Raw genomic sequence first — 24,059 nt, forward strand, 5'->3', positions numbered from 1 at the left:
AACTGGCCTGCAATGAGAGCAGACAGACATACTTCTCCAGCTGCATTGGCAGGAGAGATTAATGCCTTCATCTGTTAAGGACTGCTTTACCTTCTGATCCACAAGGGAAGAGGCATGTGCAAGTACTCCTTAAGTTATTTCAGACAGGTGAGTCCAGAGCAACATTTCTTACCAACCTGAGGACTTCATGTTAGCTTATCTAATTTTCAAATTGCTGTTGCTCTCTGGGTTGCATTTAAACATCTTACAGACTCTTGTTACCTGCTTAAAGATTACTGGAGCAAGGCCACAATACAGAGGTGCAACAAGGTAGAGGAACGCTGTGGCTGTGCACTAGTCACTATTCAAAAGATGTCATTCTAATGTGTGAAATAATTCTGACACACAAAAATATTCTGACTATCCCATTCGAGGCAATTTATGGAGTAGTGGATATTTCCCTTTCTCATTTTTTTAAAAAGAAGACGTAGTGAGGAACATCAGACTTTCAACTTCCATTACCTTTGCAGCTTTTGGAAAACTTCTAAGCACAGTTTGGTCTTGACTAGAGATATTCAGCTCAAGCCTGTTTCTACAACAAGGAGAATGGAATAAAACAGCTGCATGTATCTTCACGTTCAGAGGAAATGCTGTCTTAATATAGAATTACACAGGAAGGACCTTTCCTTAAATTAAAGCTGGAGATAAAAAGGTATGTTTATGTATAGGAAATCATTTTCAGACAGAAGTATTTAAAATTATTGAAACAATGAACATATAAACAAAAACAACAACAAAAACTTGCTACAATAATACATCCAGAAAAACAAAACAAAACACACACACACACAACTTTTTGTTTTATATTTTCCTGATAAAGAAAATTGACTATACTAACATAATGGAATATTAATTCTCTGACATGATTCTTAATGGTACTTCATGTCAAAGATGTGTCCTGTCAGCTGAAATTTAGGTGAGAACTCAATGATCTCAAAGTACTGGATTTGAAATTACTAATTCCTGAACGTAACCAGATATCCATGCAGAAGTAAGATGAATTAAGGTTCAAGGCAAATGCTGCACATAACACAGATCTTAACCTCATTTAGACGTAATGTTGCTTAGGCCTTTACTAAGGGATTGAGTTACCAGTTCTGCTTAAACAGAAGTGACAGTCATTCACAGGGGTAATAAGAACAAGCAAGATAATGCAAGAGAGGGAATTGCATCTACTGGGAAGGAAGTAATTGAAAAAACAATGTGGAAAAAACAATGCCATCAAAAGGGACCTGGACAGGCTGGAGAAGTGGGCACACGTGAATTGCATGAGGTTCAACAAGTTGAAGTGCAAGGTGCTGCACCTGGGTTGGGGCAATCCCAGACAGGAGTAGAGACTGGGAGAAGAACTCATTGAGCAGCCCTGCAGAGAGACTTGGGGGTTCTGGTGGACGAAAAGCTTGATGTGAGTCAGCAGTGCATGCTTGCAGCTCACGAGGCCAACTGCATCCTGGGCTGCATCAAAGAACCCCCCCACAGTTCAGGTGGAAACAGTTAGAGACCCGCTGCTCCACCTGCACTGTCACAACTCCATGGGGCCAGATGGGATCCACCCGAGGGTGTTGAGGGAGTTGGTGGATGTGATTGCTGGGCTGCATCTATCAGCAGTCACCCAAATCTAATATCTGGCTTTATATTTATAACTTATACATGTTTCCCAGCATAGCTGGTACTTGTTTGCTTGTCTGTTTTTTACCAAGCCCAGACAGTCTAAGTCTGACTGGAAGCATCTTGTCAATACTGCATGCATGAAACTTGTATTGTTAATGTCAGTGTTATACAGTATTCCTGGATAGCACTGTTAGTCTTGCTAGTCTTTTCAGGGTTTATCCTAAGAAACTTTCAATAAACCACTCCTACTATAAAATAATTACTATAGAATGACTTATCTAGCATGCTAACCAGTGAGCATTGAGGAATATCTGTTTGTTAATGATTCCTTACCTGATGCTTTTCATTTAAAAGTGAGGGATCAGTGGGCAGACTTTATAGATAACAGGTACTAAAGCACTCACTGGCTTTAAAAGGAGAATTCTGTTAGAAATTCTAGGTTACAATTCTTCAAGCAGAGCATTGTCCCCTTTCTGACACTCTGATGATGCTATGATGCTAAAGGTAGAATGAATTGCTCTCTGAAGTGCCTCTTTTTCTCTCTGTTGACTATAGAGGGACCCTAGAGACTAGCTTTGTCATGATGCCTAACTTTCAGATAGCTGAAGTCACAAAAAATGAATACAACATTGTCTAACTTCATACAACAAAGCATCTGAATGTCTGAACTAAATCTTGAATAGGGAGATGAATCCTGTGATGTTGTGAATTAGATGTATGTCTTACTATACAGAGTTTACTCCCAGATGAGGTCTAAACTGAGAATTATGCTGAACAGCTTGGAAATAAGCTTTGCAAACAGGAGTCTAGGAGAACATTTTTAGTCTCCTATACACCCAAAACGTTTGTTCAAATTCCGAAAGACAAAAAAAAAAAAAAAAAAAAGAAGCCAACATCAGCAACATTTAGACGTTAAGAAAGAGGTCTCCTGTATGCTATTAAGACAAAGAAATATGGAGAAAAGGACAACTCTATTGCTTGGCTTTGTAAACTGGAAAAGAAACCGTATTTACTTCACCTAATGCTTTTCCTATGTACTCTTCATGAACAATTGGTACCGGGTAAAACCCACACAAATACAGAAAGTTTCTTAGGCATACAATGAAGCTCTGCAATGACCAACCTCTCTGCCTGAGTAACTTTCAAGATAAATGCAATTTTATAAGAAGGTTCTCGAGAGACAGTATTCAATTATACCAACACAGTTACAGCTTAGGCGATGTCTAGCATTAACTGAAAACTCAAAGCTGACAGCAGTGCTACTCTTTCCTGTTCCATTAGCCAAGTACTTCAATTTAAACTTGTTATGGATACCCCAGTAAATTGTTGGTTATTGTTACTGCCACAAATGGCCTGATTCTGTTCACTCACTATTTCTTTCTCATTTCTAAGACTGATGAAAGGGACATTTAAAATTGCTTCCATTTCCTCCCATCTAATTCCATCCCAGGTGTCAGCTAATCTAATGTTCACTCACTGTGGCCCAGCCAAAAGGTTTTGCTCATCTTTATTCTTCTGTTGACACTTGCCTTGCTACTTGCATTAAGGTATTTACAATCTGATTTCTTTGTCCTTTGCTTGTAATCAGTGCGCAGCACAGACCAGACACACCTGTTACTAATGCTCTCAGATGGTATAACAATGTGAATAAATGGGAAAAGTAATAAACTCATCTGTAGTATTTGCAGAACAGAATTGCTGTGCGATTGCAGTATAGAAAGAGTGACGTTGCAAAACTGACTTCCATTCGGTGACATCCTGCCTCATCACGACACGTTTGCTTTTGTTTTGGCAATCACTTTAATTGTACAGGAAAAGAATGTATTCTGTACTTGAAATGTCAAAAATAATATAAACCAGGAGTGTACCGACTGCTATTATACTTGAGAACGACACTGTAATGCTTTACGGATACTGCTGATGTCTGAAACAGAAGAAGCAAGTAGAAACACATTTAAATTTATGGCAAGCTACATGAAGTCACAAACTAGGTGGCATTCTACAGATCAACAAAGAAGTTGAAGACTACTTTCTAAAATATACATTTATAATGGAATAATAATTGCCCTAAAAGTTGCATTATGAGATTAGATAGGCAGGAATGTTTTATGACTAGAGGGAAAAAGGAAGAACAGGCTTGCCCAAATGAGACAAGTTGATTGATTTCACTTGGGAGCAGAGTAAGTTGGAGATGCTGCTAAGGTAAAATTTGAGGAAAACAGAAGGACCACAGCAAAGCACTCTGCGTGAAGATGAACAGGTTAAACATATCTCAGAGTAGACCTGTTTATAGCGTACCACCGAAACAGTTATTTTGGGTTTCTCATTCACTTTCATTAGTAGTAAGCTATATTTTTAGAAAGTGCACTTCCTAAAAAATGTATTCTGTGATCTGTTTTTTAAAAATGTATAATACTTTATAGTAATATGTATAATTTAAACATTAAGCATCAGCTTTAGCCTCCTTTACCAACAGTGAAAGAACAGCTATAATTTAAACCAAACTCTTCTGTTCGCTGGGAAGAAACAAGAAATGACAAGACTGAGGTCAAAACCAGTGTTGTTCCTACCAAAAATGTTAGGTGTCTCCTTTTTCTAAAGCTTTTAAATGCACTGGGACAGATCTTCAACTGATGCAAGTGGTCAAAACTCCAACAATGATCGATGAGCAACATGCTTTACAACTTCCACCAGCAGATTTACCCAAGTGACTTCACAGTTACTCACTTTACTTTCCTTACTTCATGAAATAGCTTGCATGCAGTACATACTTGAGGTACTTTGCTGTCTAAGCCACATGGCAATTTCTGTAGACACATAACTCACTTTACTACTGCTTTGTTACTGATGTGTACCATAAAAGTGCCTGATGAGTTGACATGATTATTGCCAAAACTCTACACTTACTGTTCCTGATCTTACAGTGATCTTTTTCCATTCTGTTTTCATTGCTATCAACATATGTCCATAAATACATTTACATACACAGTTATTCCACGAAGTGATTAAGGAGTCAATAATGACATCCTATAAATGAACATTAACACTGATATTATTACAGAAATATAATTTCTTCCATTTAATATTCATCCTGTTTTGTACTGTATACCATTGTGCTGGATTTATGCAGTTGTTGCTTAAAGCTCTAAATGACATCTTAAAAATCCACTATATAATTTGGGCATAAGTGCATGGAATATTCAGTGCTGCAGTCTCTGCAAAATCGTTTACTTCAGATTGTGGCTCACACAAATCAACCAGAACAGCTTAGATCCCAGTATGCCACAATCCATCATCTCACAAAAATGGATAGATTGCTTCTCACCCTCAAAGTTTTAAGATATTAAAATAGTTGCTTTGTTCATCTCTATTCACATCAAATGAAAAATCCAACACTGATATAATTTTTGGAACATGATAAATCTCTCTGTATGAGCTGACTAAATTATATTTCCTTGTAAATCTGAAAAGCATTTCTAAACCTTGTTTTGCTTACAAATTTGCTGCTACTCCATCAGTCATGCCCCACGGACAATATACTGCAGTCTGGAATTGGACCCGGAATCCAGCTGACTCATTTAGGTTCTTGCAGCCTCCCAGTGGTACAAAACTTCTGCGTTTCAGTTCTTCAGATTTCTTTTATGTAATAAAACCTGACTGGTATTTTAAGATCTTACCATCTGTGTGTGTGACTTCTGGATCAATGTGTCTTACTAGCAGGGCTTTCAAATTCTCAATTCATAAAAGCATTGTATGCCTCATTTATGGTGGTACTCCTTAAAAATGCCTCCAGAGTGTATAGACTTTCTTTTCACATCATCACAGGTGGAAGGCAAGCCTCAGTGCAATTCAGTAATGATGGAATTTTTTAAAAGCCCTGGGGGACTAAGGAGTACAGTTCTCATTAGTTTGTGCTCCTAAGTCACCTGGCAGCTTTTGAAAGTTCCTCTCTTTCTCCACCTTCTTCCATGACTTCAAAGCAAAAGAATCACAACACACAGGTTTAATGATCTGATGTACAGCTACATGTACAGCTACTGGTTGTGAGTTTCCAAATACAGCATGAAGAAGTCTGCTTTGTTGAAGGGGAATACACTCCATTTCAGAAAACTTTGGCCCCACATTACAGATTCTTAATTTTTTCAAGAAAAAAAATGACGCATCTGGTTTGTCAGCTGGCATTTCTAGTTATATATTATGAAATTGACTCAGAATTACACTGCAGGGTTTTTGGTTTTAGTTGTTCTATCGCAAAGTACCTACTTTACTTTATCCATTGCTGCTGACACTAATGTGCCACATCTCTCTCACGCTAGATACAGCCCAGAACTATCAAGCAATGTTTGTGGCATTGGTTCAGCAACTTGTTTGTTAAGAAAGCTGGTTGAAATAATCTGTGCGGAACTTGAACAATAGTACAAAGCAAGCAGGACTCCCTGAGGCAGATGGAAAGTTTTGTATGAGAAAAGGGAAGGCCCAGATAGGCAGATTAGTAATGAGATGTCGTGGACGGAGAAAACAAACTCAACTCAAATACTTTAGAAAATAAGACCCCAAATGTAGAAGTTCCCTGAGCCAAAATCTAAAGAACACTTTACTGTAGTAAAGAAAGAGAAGGAGTTACCCTGTTCTTCAATCCTCCATGCACTGCACCACTACAAAGCAGAAGTTTCATTGGTGTGTTTGATATCTATGAGTCATGCCAGAAAGGGGGACCAACTTCCACCTAAACACGTTTGTCTTCTCATTTGATCATTTTAAATGTTAATTGATCGATTCTTTTGTATTTCATCAATTTTCACAGTTCACTGAATCTCCCTGTCTCACTTGGTTTCTTTCCCTGTGCTGCCTTGTAACAGATTATCCATCAAGTTAGTTCGGCCTGGTTGCCTATCAAATTAACTTTGATTGTTCTAATTAATTAATTGGATTGTTTATTTTAATCGCTTTCTAACAGGTCAAACTTCTTAATCATTTCCACCATCTAAATGAGTTCTTCCTGCCTGATACCCTGTCATTTGTTTTCAGTGTTACTGGTCATCACCTTTCCTTTCTTCACCTCTCCCTGTCTCACTTATTTTTTTGCTCACTCAGTCCAACTCAAAAAGCTTGATCATCTCCCTCTTCTGTTCTGACTTTATAAGCTTCCCCACTGTCTTTCACCTCTTCTCAATGACTACTCTTTTGTTTGTTAACATGAATCAAGTTGTATAGTGAGGTCTTGACATCTTTAAACATTATCAGTCTTGGTCAAATCACCACCTTCCCTACAGCTAGCAGAAAACTTCATGGTTCTGTATAAAACAAAACTCTAAGTAAACCTGTTCTTAATTTTGTTTTAGTAAAATCAGGGTTCTGCATGCCCTCTGTTATAGGCTGGCAGTCTTTTGAAAATGCAGGATTTTATTACAGAAAGAGAAAGGGAGAAATAGACTGTTATCTACTTACACAGTGGACTGACTTGCATAAATCTTTGAATGTGGAGTAACACTGGTTTAAAATCATTGGGTCATCCATAAATTATCATTGTCCTCCCTATTTCTCAGGTGAGTACAGTGAATCCTATGATTGTTTCAATAAATCCAAACAATTAAAACATCACAAGAACTAAGTGGCAGCAATTAATAGTAATAAAAATAAGTTCAATTTGGGGAAAGCAGATTACAGAGTTCATTTTCCTACACTGAATCAATGGCTCCCCTGTTGAAATAAGCCTTAATTAAGGGAGAAGGTCAGGATAAAAATCATATACAGCATTATAAAGATAATGTATCGGCCAATTCTTCAAGGTGTTAAAAAGTACATAGTACCCACAGCTGCCAACATTTGCAGGAGGAGCTAAGGGATTTGCAGTGTCTCCCAAGCAGTTTCCAGTACCTCTTAAGAGCAAACCCTTCTCTTTTGATAATTAAAGACTTGAATTTTACAAATTGAGATTTCTCATTTTTGTTTCTTAACCCAAATCACCTAACTTTTTGAATTAGAGGAACCTGCCCACTTTGGTTAAGACAGTAACTCTGTATAAGAAACATTCACATTCAGTCTTTCTGTGGCAGATTCCAGTCTTTTTACCTTCTATATGAGCGCATTGATTTTAAAAAATAGTTTTATGAGCATTATTACACCATTTAAAGGATTTATTTACATCTCCTTCCTCATATCTCACATATCTATCTATCTATAGATATCTATCTATCTATAGATATCTATCTATCTATCTATCATCAGATGGCTATTGAGTAAAACAACAGAACACTAGGTCTCATTCACCAACATGTTGGCATGGCAGACTTATGAAAATCAAATCCTTTAGATATTCAGGTTCATCCCTCCCTCCTTTGGTGATTAAACTGATATTTTAAATACTTTAAATCATTTAACATAACCATCACTGTCTAAATTCAGCTCTACAATAAGCAAGTGCTTGCAGTCAGCAACGGAAATGCATAATCACTAATTCATTATTGTTAAAAGCTCTATAATTAATAGAGTTACTGCACTTTTTTTTAAGAAGCAATATTAAGACTAAAAATGCTTATTTTTTTATTCCTAGGTACTATAACTTAATTTTTAAAAGATGAAAAGGAAAAATGAAAACAGAGATAAGTCCCATTACAAGCATATTAAATTTATTTTACTTAAATGGGCACAAACCACAAGTGAAATAATTTTCACTTTGTTTTGCCTTCAAATGATTTAACTTCACTACAGCAACCACACTCATCTTTAAAGCACTTTTTCTCCAACTTGAGTTCCCTAAAGGATTAAAAGACTTCCAGGCTAGAGGTGGTTTTTGGTACACAGCCTGAGGTCAGAATAATCAGTCTTGCCTCATGGGGAGAAGAGGTCAATGGTGATGAAGGTGGTGAAGAATGCATTTGGAGGCAAATATTCTTAAAATAATAAAGCTCTTCCAAATGCCTAATTAGTGATATTAGATCCAAAGGAAAGCAAGCTCACTGAAACTTTATAAATAGCATAGGCCACTCCAAGAAAAATGCAGCCAATCTGCCTATTTTTATTTTTTTTAAATGAAGGATACTTGAGACATAATCCAAACATATGGAATAATTCTCATTGACTTAGTTTACTCTGGATCTATCCTCTGTCTTGTTAAGTTCCTTAATTGTGGCATTAATGCCAAAGGCAATTCTCCAGCTTCCTTTAAACAGAAATGATCTGGCCCTCCCAAGTAAGTATTATGGTAAATGTTGGTCCTGAACCTCAAATAGAGACAATTACTACTGAAATTAAAGACTATCTTTTTTGTCTGTTTTTCAGTTCTATCACAATAGCACAATAGACTGTGCTCATTGTTCTGTTCACTGGTCTTCCTGAAATATCTGAGAAGTGGTGGATCTCCAGACCAAATAAAATGACATGTTTGTCATTGAAGGTACATCTTCTCTACTCTGTCCCATTATTACAGCTAAGCAAATATTTCATAAACAATTATTTACATTTTAGTTGCTTCATAAATCTTCTGCAAACATCTTACTCAAATGAAACTTATTTAAAAGCTATACAAAAAATACAAATTAATTATTAACACCTTAGCTATAGGTGTGCCATGACATGGGGACACGGTTTAGTAACGGGACTCAGTAGTGAGGTTAATGGTTGGATTTCATGATCTTGAAGGTCTTCTCCAACCTAAATGATTCGATGATACTATTTCAGTTCTTGGTTTAGAAGAGATTAACTTTTCTATGTGGTTTTCCAGTAGGAAGCATCAAGAACTTATTTTGAAAATGTGCTCACTGGTATCTCCTTAAGTTAACCACAACTTCCTGTTAGAAAATTAATTTAAAAGACAAAATACAGAAAGCAAGCATGTGTGGGAAACTGACACATATTCGGGTTTTGTCTAAATACACAAATACATAATTTTAGTAATGATTCAGGCATATAACTAATCCTGCTTGAAGAAAATCCTTATTGATTTCCTACAGTTGATTAATAAATCTGTTGCTAGACTATTTATCAAAAGGAATCATGAAAAAAATCTATCTGGCAATTGCTCATAGTTCTTCATGTATTTTTCAAGCTCGTATTCCTTATTCTTCCCTCACTATCTCTTTTCCCAGTAAAATCCCCTCCAGTTCTTCAAAACCTACCCTTTGCTTTGGATCCAGGCTTTTACTTTTTGTATAACCTTAACTTCAACTTTCAGAAATTTGCATGTATTATTACAACCACAAGATCATTACAGAACTAACTATTTACTAGCTCTGAAGGTACGAAGTGTATTTCTATGTACTTTTAGTATCTCCTGAAAAAACTATTGCTGAATGGACAGTAGCATTAACTTAAGAAATCAACAACATATATTCTCTCCCTGCTTCAAAATAAATACATTTTTAATGTTGCCTATTAAGCTTGAAAACTTGAAAGCTAAGTGCTTCCTCTTAGGGTGAGCATCTGAAATAACTGTTTTTAACAGCCTCAGAGCATCATTAAACCTTTAACACATTTTAGAAGCATTTGACCTCCATGCCTTTTACATAAAAAGTTACTTAGAACTGGTAAATCAAACACTGCTAAGTAAAACAGTGTCTTGTCATTTACTTGTGCTTACTATTAGGTACTTTAATTAAGACTTTTGGAAGCAAGTTAGCAAACTAATTAATTTACAACTACAAGAAAATTGTAAGGAACCCATTAAATATCATTAATAAGTCAATACATTACTTAGGAAATTAACTCTATTTTTATTACTAGAAATTACTATCGACTATCAAATGCCACAGTACCAATTACTTGTAGAAGGGAAAAAAAAAAACAACTTACATTAAATTAGTGTATTACTTCTCTACAATTTGTAATTTTTTATATTTTTGCTTTGTATCACACTGTATAAGTTGTAAGAAAGATGATTAGACAATCAATAGTTCAGGTTTTACGTACTGACAAACACGATCTGCTTCACGTTTAAGATAGCAACTTAAAATCAATTGGATGTAGAACTATAGGAAACGCTACCTGTTAACTAGCCTGATCCCAAACCTGCAGAAGTACAAGCAGCTTTTTCGGAGCTTTATAATCAGAATCTAGCCTCATGCCTCAGGAAAACTTTCTGTACACAAAAGTATTTAAAAACTTGAATCCATTTAAGATGCTAAAAAGCCCTTAATGAATTAAAGCTAGAGTGGTTGACAGAGTACATGAGAAGAATGGTGGTGATGAACTATGGCAATGGTAGGAGATGTATCAAATACACTTATGGCTCATCCTGAGCATTAAACAAACGGAAACCCTCAGCTTGCAAAGATTTTAATTTTTCCTATCAACCTAACCTGATCAAGAATAATTAATTATATGATAGGATTTGGGGAATGTGAAGATATTGAAGGAACAAATCACTTTGACGTTCTAATATGTTGAATGGAAAAGAAAGGAGCACAAGGAATGAAATGTGGAGCACAACGACACTGATAGAGTTGTATTTCTCATCAACAAATTTTGGTTAGATGGGATTTCAATCTTAACTTTTAAATTCAGAATTATAGAAAACTTCAGAATGTTATCAGCACGTGATATTTATTTTTTATTTTTAAATTCCCAATAGGCTGTCATTTTTGCATTTTATATGCAAGAATCCCACTTTTCCCATGATTAAAGAACTTGCAAAACAGAATTTCCAATGTTCAAAAGCAAATCCCAATCCCAAACCTCTACCTTTGTCACACCTCTAGTAACATCTAATTTAGATTCAAACCTACATTCAACTATGGAAATGGTAGACCATTTTCCTAAGATTTTCTATGCCCCTTAATTTGTTTTTAAATTGTACATATTGTGTATAAAAGACTTAGAAAAGTCAGGCAGAAGAGTTGCTATTGTTTCTTGGGTATTTCTTTTCCAAATGCACTTATGTTTTGGACTCTTCAGTGATATTAAGGTATCCAACCACCTAAACTGCATAGAAGCTTCTAACAGCTGCAGAAAAATTAAATATAGATGAATCTTTTCTTATTGCTTCCCGTATTTCCTCCAAGCCTAAAGTGACACCTTGGCTGCTCATCACTACTTGATTTCTAGTAAAATGGGCCCAGTCTTCACCTGTGTGCGGGGGGCATAGCAGTTTCAAGTATCTAAAAAATGAATGTATGGATTTCTTCCCTGGTTGTATTATTCATATAACATGTACTGTAAACAGAATAGAAGAGTAACCAATCGCAAACATCTGTAGACAAAATAGGACAGTTGTTCCTTCTTATGCTCACAATATATTTTAATAGCCTCAGCAACCAACTTCTGTCATCTTCAGAACTTTTCCTGTGGAGAAGGGCTTGGGAATACTGGTGGATGAAAAACTGAATATGAGATGGTAATGTGTGCTTGCAGCCCAAGAAATCAACCATATCCTGGGCTGCATCAAAAGTAGTGTAGCTATCAGGTCATAGGAGGTGATTCTCCCCCTCTAGTGAGACCTGGAGTTCAGCATTCAGCTCTGGGACCCACAGCATAAGAAATACATGGACCTGTTAGAGCACGTCCAGAGGAGGGCCACAGAGATGATCAGAGGGCTGGAGCACTTCTCCTATGAAGACAGACTGAGATAGTTGGGGTTACTTAGCCTAGAGAAGAAAAGGCTCCATGGAGAGCTTATAAATGTCTTCCAATATTTAAAGGGGGCCTGCAGGAAAGATGGGGAGAGACTCTTTATCAATGAATGTAGTGAAAGAACAGGGGTAACAGTTTTGAACTAAAAAAGCGTAGGTTTAGATTAGATACTAGGAAGACATTCATTATGAGGGTGGTGAAGCACTGGACCAAGTCGTCCAGAGAAGTCCACAGAGCAATCTCAAAATTGCTCAAAATTTGATCTAGCAGAAGGTGTCCCTGCCTTCCACTAGCAGGGGGATTAGAACTAGATGATCTTTAAAATCCCTTCCAACCCACCCCATTGTATGATTCTATGTTGTTATGTGTCCAGTATTGGTATTAGTTTCTATCACGTCTCACTAAAACAACATGAACTTTTCACTCAGCCAACAGTGCTTTTCCTTGTCAAGGATGGCTCTCCTTCAGGCATTCCCAAGAGAATTTATGTACTTTCATAGCAGCTGAACAATTTCTGCAGTCTGTTGCAACATACTCCCCAAACAATGTGGAATGAATGACTTCTCTCCCATTTACTTCTTTGATTTGCAGTGTTGAAATACTTTATTTTTCATCTTTACAGTTATACCAAGATGAGTTTTGTATGTCAGGAGAAGAGCAGATGCTTTCTGCCTGAATATGCCTTGCACTTTCAGCACAAGGTCAAGCTGTTCACTGTTGGAGCTTAGGGATCTTCATCTTTATCTATGAACAGTGCAATAAAGCCATTAATACAACTGACCTCTGTGGAGAGTAATGTAAATAATGAAAACAACATATACTCCCTAACAGATTTCCCTGTCATAGTCAGGCTGAAACGGAGGACATGCCACTGAGCAGTATTCTAAGTAAATCAAACTGAGAAAAGGTGTTAAGTGCTACAAGTAATAATATTCACTGACAAGCCACCTAAAGATTTCAGTATGTTTCACAATCTCCATAAAGATGGTAGAACTAAAACACAGCTGCTTCTGACACAAAAGCACTGAATTTACATACTTAAATTGATAATGAAGCTTGTATTTAAAAAGCTCCTTAACCTCCTGTTAAGGTTGCCCATTACTAAAATTCCACACACTGTATCGAGCTATTAGGGGTAGCTCCACAATAACTGCTTTGGAACATTTCCAAAGAAATGTATGCTTTATAAAACCAACTTTAGTTGTTCAAAAAAAAAAAAAAAACAACTCTGAAATTGTTACAAGGAACATCCAAAGATGACTTGAAAGATATCTTGTTTCAGAACCATTCATCTGTTCTATTTTCTGCTGCAGAAAGTGAAGTTGTCAGGATATGCATCTGGCAAGCCAGGAAAAGTACTGATCTGTTTTTTCCCAAATTGAATTTTCCTAGAAATTCATTCCAAATGGGGGAAAGAAAGATCTTGTTCCCTTCAAGAAGTTAAAAACTTCTAACACAACATTTTAAAAATATATTCTCTGGAACAGAATAGTAAAAATGAATATTTAAGTAACCTGTCGAATGAAAAACTTTAATTCTGTGAAGTTTCTTAGACAGAAAACATGCTCATATCTAAAAAGGCATCAAAACAGTATGAGCCAGAAACAATAAAATATGGTACATTACCTGTGCTGCAGTTCTTTATTGCAAAGGAATCCACAGCTGCTATGCTCTTGTTCCCATGAGCAACATACTCCAGTGAGATCCGAAACGGTTTCTCTAGATGTCCAACTCTCCTTTGAAGCAGTACCCATCTGCACTCATCATACAGAAAAGGGAAAGAACAAAGAAGAATGATAAGAAAAGTTATTTTACGAGGACCGAAGCCTCCAGAGAAGCAGCTTTGCATATGGCTGGCCATACTGTACTTTGCTCTCTTCTTCTGCCCCCCATCATCTCATGGTGCTCCATGGTCAGTGCCTTCCCCTCCCACAGATTTTGCAAAAGTAAGCTTCTAAGCACACAGATCTCCACAGAGTCCACAGACTTCTCAGAGATATCCGCCTGCTGTTTCAAAGAAGCTTAACTTTCTTTACAAAGCAAGCTGTGAAATCTGTAGCACACACGTATATGCTCTCTAGAGATCGCTCCCCCTGCTCCTCACTGGCAAAGGCTGTTAGTCAGACTTGGGCAATAAGCCAGTCTCAAGGACTTGTGCAAACATGGTAATTCCCAACACTGTGGTGCTGGTTGAGGTAGCATGCTTTGCTTCTGATGTGGCTGGCTGGAACGTCTAGACATATAAGAAGCACTACAACTAAAATATGTCATTTCTCTTTCTTTTTTGTTTGTTTGTTTTGTTTTGTTCATTTTGTTTTGGCCTTAAAGACAAACAAAGAGTTCTACCAAATAAATCAAGGAAATGGAATGGAGAAACAGTGCTGGAAAATAACATAGCTGACTGCAAGAGTGTTTCAACCTGGTCTGCTTGTTGCCACAAGTAAATGAGAACAGAAAATCTGTACGAACTTAGTCTACTCTCTGAGATGTCAGAAGACTTTAAGGGCTTGCCTTCTTCAACGTCTACGTCTACCCTCTGGATTGTTCAGCCTAGAGAAGAGGAGACTGAGGGGAGACCATGTCATGGCCTACAAAGGGGAGCAGAGCAGGAGGTGCTGATCTCTTCTCTCTGGTGACCGTCAATAGTACCCGAGGGAACAGCATGAAGCTACATCAGGGGAGGTTCAGGCTGGATATTACGAAAAGGTTCTTCACTGGGTGGGTGGTTGAGCTCTAGAACAGGCTCTCTAGGGAAGTGGTCATGACAGCAAGCCTGACAGAGATCAAAAACTGTTAGGGCAATGCTCTCAGACATTTCGTTTGATTTCTGGGTGGTCCTGTGTGGAGCCATCATTTGGAATTGATGTTCCATGTGGGTCCCTTCCAACCCAGGATATTGTATTGTAATTTTATGTCTTTCTTATACTGTAACATCTGTACACCCTAGAAATTTTCATAGAATCATAGAATCACTATGGAACAAAGTAACTATGATAACGCTCTCTGGCCCATTTCATCTTTCATTACTGTGTACAGGCTGCCAATAAAAACACTCGATGACACCATTTGTGAATGGATGCTTTCGGAGAAGCATGCATTACTCCTGCAGCTGTACAGAGTCCATCACCCACTTCACTGGTCACTCACCATAAACATGACCAGAGATGAGAGATTGTCTGTAAACCCATTCAGTCACTACTAACCCACTTTTCTGTTTTCTCTACTACTAATACACACACACACAGATTTCTTTTTTAGCATATTGTACTTGGAGAAAAACAAGAAAATGGGTGTCTCATAAAACCTACTAGAAAATGCTCTTTACAGCTCCAGCTGCAGTTTTAAAGATGAGAACAAAAATTTACTGTGTTTCCTGAAGTTGCTTTCAAGTACCCAATATCAAGTATTTTTGTGGAAGACTATTTTTGGTTAACATAATTGGTCAGGTGCAACAGATTTTTCATTGCTCTATTACAATATCCTCTTGAAACTCAAATGTTTCCTTATCAAGTAGGACCATCACCCACCATAGATTTGTGACTGTGTGGGCTGTACACAAGAATACATTTGACTTAAGGGACGGAGAAACCCATTGCGACAGTTTTGAACAAAACAAACCATGTAGCTTAGTATGACAAAGAACCTCTTTCCACAGAAGTATGCCAAAATTTGGATGTTATCAAGCTAAGACACACTTCCAAATGGGAATAACAATATATATATCTACATGTGTTTTTCCCTGCCCTTCCCTCGCTCTGCCATTTGCACCAACCAACCAACCAACATCTGTGCCCACTACAAGGGAGGATCCATCCCAAATCACTGACCCTATACTTCTAATAGCTAGGAGACTTTTCTTTGTGTCAGAGGTAGACACACTTTTTATCTCAGCAGGAATGCAGCAGTGTCACTACCCTCTGTTCAATATGACACAATTCCCACCAGGCAAGGAAGGTGCTAACAGGTATGCTAAAGACCTAAATAAATGTCCTTAAGCAAGAACTGCAAAAAGGAACTGATGACAGCTAACCATACAACTCACAACTCTGAAAAGCGAACACTGTGGGGTTTTTCGTTTGTTTTTGTATGTTTTTTGTTTTTTTTTTTTTGTGGTTTACCAGGTCTCTTTCTTCCTCCCTTTTCAGCAAGAACACTGAAACTAGACTTCTGAGTTTTATGCGTCTTTTACAGTTATCTTCATTTTCCACATTTCATCTCTTGTGCTTCAGGTTCCAGCTTCAGAAGATGATATAGTCATCCTCTCTCTCCTTTCTCATCCCCCTCACCCAAATGGATAACTCTGTTTTTACTGAAATTAAATAAAATGAAGCACTGAAAGTATTTTAAATGCCTAGCTTCTCTGTGCATTATTTCTTTTGATGTCATCTCAAGTTAGGTATATTACAAGGATTGAGGATATGAATTTCCGTACAAACAGGGTAAAAAAGAAGATTTAGATTTAATTTTTGTTATGAACTACAGAAGCATCTGTATGTCGCAAAAATTGTTTTCCTCGGTTTCAGAAGACTGATGGGTTTTAATTCCAAGTACGCAGTGGCTCTCAACAATGATTTCCATTTCTGTGCTACCGCTAACCCTCTGGATAAATGTGCCGAGAGTTTTAGGAATTGCTTTTCTGAGTTACTGGTGCAATAACTTCAGTTTGAAATTCTCGGGCTTCTCATAGTTTACCACAGAAACTTTATTAACTCCCAGAGCTGTTGCCAAGCAGGTATTTTATTTCTCTGCGATTGCAAGATGGGAAAAGGCAGATTCACTCAAGTTCAGATTCACTACAAAATATATTCCTGTTTTGTGGAACAAATTCCTACAATAGGTTGTCTGAGATTCAAAGATTCATGTGAAATTAATTCCCAAATATCATCCTGTTTCTTCACAGACACAAAAATAAATGATCTGGAGATGACACTAACTGGTAGATTTATTAGGGAGACTAAAATAGCCACCAGGTCAGTACAGAGACCCATGAGCAAATCAAGATTGGAGTCAATTCTGCCATCAGTCTGTGGCAGCATAGGAACTCTGATCTCCAAATCTTTCCATATAATACCCTGTACTTAACAAAACCATACTCATTTGAAGATCCTTTAATAGAGGCCGTCTGGCAGTAGCAAGATGTACTTCAGTATAACTGATATGCATTAGATGTTAGCTAGTAGTAGATTTATTGTGAGTGGCATATGTTATGAATCTAATTTTAGAAAGCATTTTAACAAGGTGGCAGAAAAGCTACTTCAGTGATCTGCTGAGATATATGTGGCAATACCATGTGTGGAGTCTCTTCATCCTGATTTTACATTTAACCAAACTGGTAGCTTTCTATGGTGAGATGATGGGCTTGGTGGATGAGGGGAGCAGTAGACGTTGCTTAATCTGACTTTAGTAGGGCTTCCAACACTGTCTCCCATCATGTCCTCATCAACAAACTGCTGGAACTATAATTTAGGTAAGCAGGTAGTGGAGCATCTGACATAGAAAGAGAGGCTGAGAAAATTGGGATTGGTTACCTTGGGGAAGATAAGGCTCAGGGAGGATCATATCAGTGTTTACATCTTGTGGAAGGGTGTAAATAAGAGAGAACCAATCAGTCACATCTAATGAAAGGACAACAGGGAACGCGCATAGACTAAAATGCAAGAAATCCCTTATAAAGAAAAAAATGCTTAATTTAAGGATGATTTAACACTGGAAGACGTTGCCCAGAAAGGTTATGGAGTCTCTATCCATACATTTTGTTCCTGACTATTCAAAATCTGACTGGATAAGGATCTCTAACTTCTTGCTAACCTTGCATAGGGGAAGGAAGTTGGGCTAGTAAATATCAGAGATCCCAACCAACTTCAACCATTCCGTGATTCTGCGAAACTGAGGTCCCAAAAGAAAATTACACCAGATAACAGATTGTTCCTGTTTTCCTCTGCATAACCTCCAAGCAGTGTACGGAATGATGAATAAGACTGGTAAGCTGACAACTGCAAGGACAAACACATCAGTTACTGTGCATATAGCTATAATCTCCACTCAGCCTTCAATAGCAAAATCTTTTTTTACCACATCAGCCACAATAGCTAGGATGATCTCTCTAGCTCCTGCCACAATCAACAGGTAAGACCATGGCTTAACATCTTAATTTAATGTTTTATGCTGTAAAACTAACACACTATAACATTGTTTAGACACTGCTCAGAGTCTTGATTCAGCAGGCCAGACCCACTCAACAGGACTTTCACTGAAGTTATGTTAAGAAGAAGCTGGCTCAGCTCTGTCATTCTTCTACAAAGCAGAAAATGCTGCTGACAGAAACTGAGCTCAGTACAAGAGTTGAATTTTTAAGTGACCATCTGTACACTCATCTATTCCCTGTAAAGTGAAGGTATGCTAGAAACAGAGCCTCAGGACTTGCATAGCCCTGAAAGAGTTAGGTGCTCAGACTGTAATGGTGAAGCACTTCTTTCTGACCTAACCTTCCTCTTAGTGCTTCCTCTGGCCTCCCATCCATGATTCAGTTTCCTAGATAGCAGGTGGTGCTTCCCGGCCTCTATCTCACATGCAGTTACCCAGTTTCAGAAGCGCAATTGAGTTTTCATGGAAACTTAACTTCTGAGAGATATTTATAGTTTAGCAATTCTTTGATTGTTTGTGTAGTGTGCAGCTTCAGGAGGAACACATAACTGATTAATTCTAATCAATACACTACTGCATTAGATGCCTTGTTGCACGCTCTTCTGGGTGATGCCAGCAATGATTAATTGCAAGTGCAAGTCAGGATGCTCTCTTAGAAGCAGTCAATTCATAAGAAAGATGTGCTAGAATTCTTAAGTAAAATCTCAAGAGAAAATATTTGCATCCAGCATTTGTCTGTCTTCGTGGATAAATGATTTTCATAGTTTTGAATTCAATTAATAACATTACCTGTTGGGTCCTCTTTCATTCTGCTAAAGAGGTGTTCCAAAATACTTGATAGCAACAAACTTTAGGTCTTTAGTCTTGATGTCCCATATATAGCAACCATCTTAGTGATTATTCCCCGAATATCAATCTACATATGCAAGACAGAATTAATTTCCATGCTGCCAGCCAGCTTGACACCTGTGTTACCACCTATGTCTTCACTGTGGGTTTGCCCTGGCTTCTAGCATAGGTTGTTTCACCTTAGGTAGGACAGACTTCTCATAACTAAGCTGAGTTACAATGTGATTTATTTCTCCAAATCCATGCTCTTTCTCATCTAAAATACTCCTGTTGTTACAAACATTTATTGTGGTATGCCTGAGAGGAAAATGCATCGAACCTATACAGTCTAGTCTATCCTTGGTAAAGGGTTCAGTGAACTTTGTGGAATTACAAAATAAAATACAAATAATAGCATCTGCATCAGAGTATTTCACATCAAAATCCACCTGTGGCATGATAAAGGTAGTGAAAAAAATGCCACTTTTTGAGAATGAAACCTTGGTAAGGACAGGATTAAAAGGAAAAACTATCATTAGGGGTCCAAAAGAGACTTTTCCTCCTTTACTAGATGAATTGGTAAAAGAACGTAACTTTCTCCATCGTACATCCTATTGCATAATCATACAGGAGTTTATAACAGGTTCTAATCTTGCCTCCACGTTGCTCCATGCTTACTTGCCTGATCGCAATTAATGCATACTGCACAAAGGAAGAACCAGACTGGACTTTTTTAGGATACAGAAAACAGAAAATTAAAAAACGTGCTCAGAAGATGCAAACATTCCAAGAGACAGTAGGAAAAAGAAAAAAAAAAGAACCATAGAAGGCTTTTTTCACTAGATCAACCAATACATTATACTGCCTATTACTTTTAATTAACAATTTTAAATTAATTTCAGTTTACTGATCTTAAAATTACTTAAAAGACATCAGGGCCTTAATTTGATGGGTGATGATGTAGTCTTGAAAAGGATCTATTTTCTAAAATGACAGAAAATAAAGTTACTGTATATTAATACAAGACATTATTTAGCATTAAAGGACATAGTTCTTGAACAATGCAGAAAGTCTGCAGTGCAAACTCTTCTGTTCACAGAGCATTCTATTTAGGAAGAGAAAGAAAAATAGTTTTCCTGCATTGATTTAATGCCAGTTGTCCTATCTTTTTCTATGGCCTCTTCTGTAAGGAAGATGTAACTGTTGGTGATAGTTTATATACAATTAAGACCTTTGTTAGTGTTATTGGATCAGGCCTTTAACATCCCTGTAACTATTACATTCTACTGCTTCCCAGCCCTTCCTTCAAAATGCCTTTAGAAGATGTATTCAAAGAGGTTTTTCCATTAAAAAAGATGGAACTACATGTAATTGTAACGACTTTCCTTTCTTTCACTAAGGAAAAAAAAAAAGCACATGGGCTTTGATGCTTTTCTTTTAAGGTAAAACTAATGACCTCCCTCCAAGAAAATACTGTGTAATTCTTCTAGGTCTGGATAACGGGTCAGACTCACAGTGTAATTACCTTCCTTAGAACAGGAGACCCAGAAGATTTTGGCTCCAGACTGCAATAATACTGCCTCACTTGTACTGGGGGAGAAACTAACTTCACATGCCTTTTAGGACCACACTTCTGGGCCCTTCTGTACAGCTCCTCTCTTTGACAATTGTACTATCTGAGGGATATCATAGTATGGCAGAAATTGCTTTAGTTTTCAATGAAACACGAGTAGCCCACACAGGCTATCTTTAATTCATGCTTATTCTTGGATAACATAGGAAGTTTGCAATTAAACCATTAGAGTTTCATTGTTATTTGGATTTCCTCCTATATTTAGAACATGCTACAAGACCACAATACACTTATTTTACAGACGAAAATTTATTAACAGGAAACAAAAACTATGAAAAAATATACTCTCCTGTTAACTTAATAGAGTTAGAATATTAAAGTTTTTGCTTTTCTGTGTATCTTGTAGAAAATATTTGTTTTGAAGATTTTGCTTTACTAACCCATTTGAAGTAAAGATCTTGCTCTGAAAAACATTTGAATGCTGCAGCGAATTGAATCAGATAAGTAACTGTGAAGAACTGCAGCCTCACAATTCAATCTATATTCTTGTGATTACAAATGAGAATCTTTGCATGGAGTTTAATACAGACATGTATTAAACTTTTCCTGAAGGAAACAGCATATAAACTTAGAGGGATGCAAAGAAAGGCAATGAGATCAGTCATCAGCTTGGTGAAGGACAAACTTCTTTCCAACTGAGTAGTCTGGCACTTCTGCACTGGAACGTAATCCACAAAATGCAATGGGCATTTTTAATTAAGTTTTGCTTTTTGAAAATTGTGAAAATAGCAACCCAAATACCCAAATACTTATAGGAAGATTCTGTTGCTGATGATTCCAAAATTTGACTTTAATATGAACTTAGCATGGCTATTGCTATGCTAACAAACTTACCTACTCAAAAGGTCTGTTGGCCAAGTAGTGCTGTGACATGAGAAAGCACTGTTTTTTGTTTTTTTTTTTTTTTTTTTTTTTTTTGTTTGTTTGTTTTGTTTTAAGACAGAACAAACTATTTTATAATTAGCCACTTCTGCCCATCCAATAAACAGCTTTCAGTTTTTGTGAGATCTCCATACTGACATGATGTGATTAACCACTTCAGTAAGAGACTATTGCCATAGCAAATACAGTAGAGCTGGGCAATCTTCATTGAGGAATATGTTCATCTGGCACTCATCTTTTCTTTTTGCTTCCCAGTTAAACTGTGTAAGATTAAAAATGCTTTCTTCCACCTCATGAAAAGTGCATGGTTGGAGGCACTCCTGAGATGCTACAATTAGTAATTGTATCTGACATGTAGCATCAAAGCTGATGTGAAAAGAACAATAGCTCAGCATCTTTTTCTGGTGCACAATGGCTCTTCAGTGTCATCTCCTCTTGTAGTCCTCTCCCTATTTGCCCATGAGCTTGATTACATTTCCTTTAATGAAGCTAACACTGCCAAAAAAATGAGATTTCACTCTATGAAACCAGATTGCAATAAGTACTCACAGTATGTAAGCCTAGGCAACCCTAGCAACACTTAGCATTCATATAACCCATTACACCTTTAAATGAAGTCTGTATAACAGACTTCACAGCCCCTTAGCAAAGACATCAAACACTTCATTTTTCAGGTGGATGAAAAGGAGGCACAGGAAGGTTATATGACTCAGTCATTCAATAAATAGACGGCAGAACTAAGATCAGAGATAAAAATTTATGATACTTATTCCTATGTCCTAATCCACTGCATCATGCTGCTTCTGGTGATGGTAATTAAATTTCACGCTTCAGGGAGTAACTTAATTGTCTGTGAGGATCATAAAGAAATTCCATCCTTTCAACCCAATGTACATCACTGCAATTTTTTATTTTTGTTTAGTGTACCAAAAAGCAATCTTAATTTTTTATTTAAATAGTTAAAGTGAAACATAATCTGATCTTAATTACAGTCAAATGTGGTCAAGGCTTCAGGAAGACGGGGAGCCTCTTCACAGAGCAGAGTACAGTGGCAAGGTATTCTGAAATAACTGAGTTCTCAATAGCTGTGTCTGAGAGACCAATTAAACAAGAATTTTTACTTCTGCATTCAGCAATGATTTATCACAACACACCTAAAGGAAAGTACAGATATTGTGTCTGTTCAACATCTGTACAGCAGAATAAATACCTTGAAAGACTTTAGGTTCAAAGGCTGAAAGAGTGGATGAGAAGAAAGGTTTCATTTGAGAGAACAGCTGTGCTTAACTCTGAGTCCTTTAGGGATATGCTGCAATTATCTAGTAGCTTTAATAACCTAGACTTCAAAATAAGGTATCAATATATCCAAAGAAAGATTAAGGGCTAGATGAAGTACTCTTTGGATTGTAAGGTTCAGAAGGGTTTATAGAATATCTGCTCCAGGCATTTCCACCCATTTCAAGAGAGTATCCAGCCTCTATAACAGGCTCCTAAACCCCATTTTTGAGTTCAAAATGCATAAAAAGATCCCAGGATCTAAAAATAAAAAAAATAATAATAAAATTGGATTTCAGAGATTCACACACACACACACAAAGACTGGCAGACAATCCTCAGCAAATTCCACCTTTCCCATATCTTCAGTTATTTGCAGTATTTGTTTGCAACACAGAGGTAGGCATGCGAGTCAAAGAAGATTCTGTCACCCATTCTTATGGTCTGCGTGGAGTGTAGGGTGTGCCATATGTGGTGACAAATAAGTGAATAAAAATGAAGCGCATTGCAAGATAAATAGAAGTAAAATGTCTTTCATAGAACTGTGCAATACAGATGTCTATACGTATGCAACATGAAAGGAAATTGCAGGGGTGAAGAAGAAAGGTTTATTTCCTGATAAACAACTTCCTCCTCCAATTTAATTTGCTTCCCTCAAACAGACATTTGAAAAATATGACTCGTTAGGAAGGATCTGAATCAGGAAAGATGAGCGTTGGAATGCAGAAAGGTTGTGTCTATTACTGCTTATACAGCAGGGATTGTAACAGTTACCCTGTTACTGGGCAGAAGAGAGGTTCTCTGAATTGTATGACTGAACTTTGAATGGGAAAAACCCTTAACAAACGAAAAAGAGAGCAACTAAAGCAATCACTTAATGACTATATTCAAAGACATGGAATGTGCTTATCAGAGCAAATCGTGCATCAGAGGTTGGACAGACTGTACTGAAATTTCTGTTCTGAAGTGAAACCATGAAAGCATACACCATGAAAGCGTACACAGCTTTCAATACTGCAGTAAGGACAGCAGTGCAATCGCAGTCGATAACAATCTGCTCATTATGTTACCACATTTGGAA

The 24,059-nt window shown here is 37.2% G+C and overlaps 1 protein-coding gene across 7 annotated transcripts in view; it reads right to left on the reverse strand.

The window, feature by feature from the left end:
* ALK (ALK receptor tyrosine kinase) overlaps positions 1-24,059 on the reverse strand; it is a 284,889-nt gene that overhangs the window by 83,962 nt on the left and 176,868 nt on the right. For 5 of the 7 annotated variants that reach the window (XM_068675868.1, XM_068675869.1, XM_068675867.1 and 2 more), the window contains one exon: positions 13,843-13,970. In XM_068675868.1, coding sequence (XP_068531969.1) covers positions 13,843-13,970 — 128 coding nt within the window. Of the gene's footprint in view, positions 1-13,842; positions 13,971-14,079; positions 14,293-24,059 lie in introns of those variants that run through there. The other 2 variants (XM_068675871.1, XM_068675872.1) reach the window with 2 other exon arrangements.

This window comes from Anas acuta, chromosome 3, assembly GCF_963932015.1.
Source record: "Anas acuta chromosome 3, bAnaAcu1.1, whole genome shotgun sequence".
NCBI lineage: Eukaryota > Metazoa > Chordata > Aves > Anseriformes > Anatidae > Anas > Anas acuta.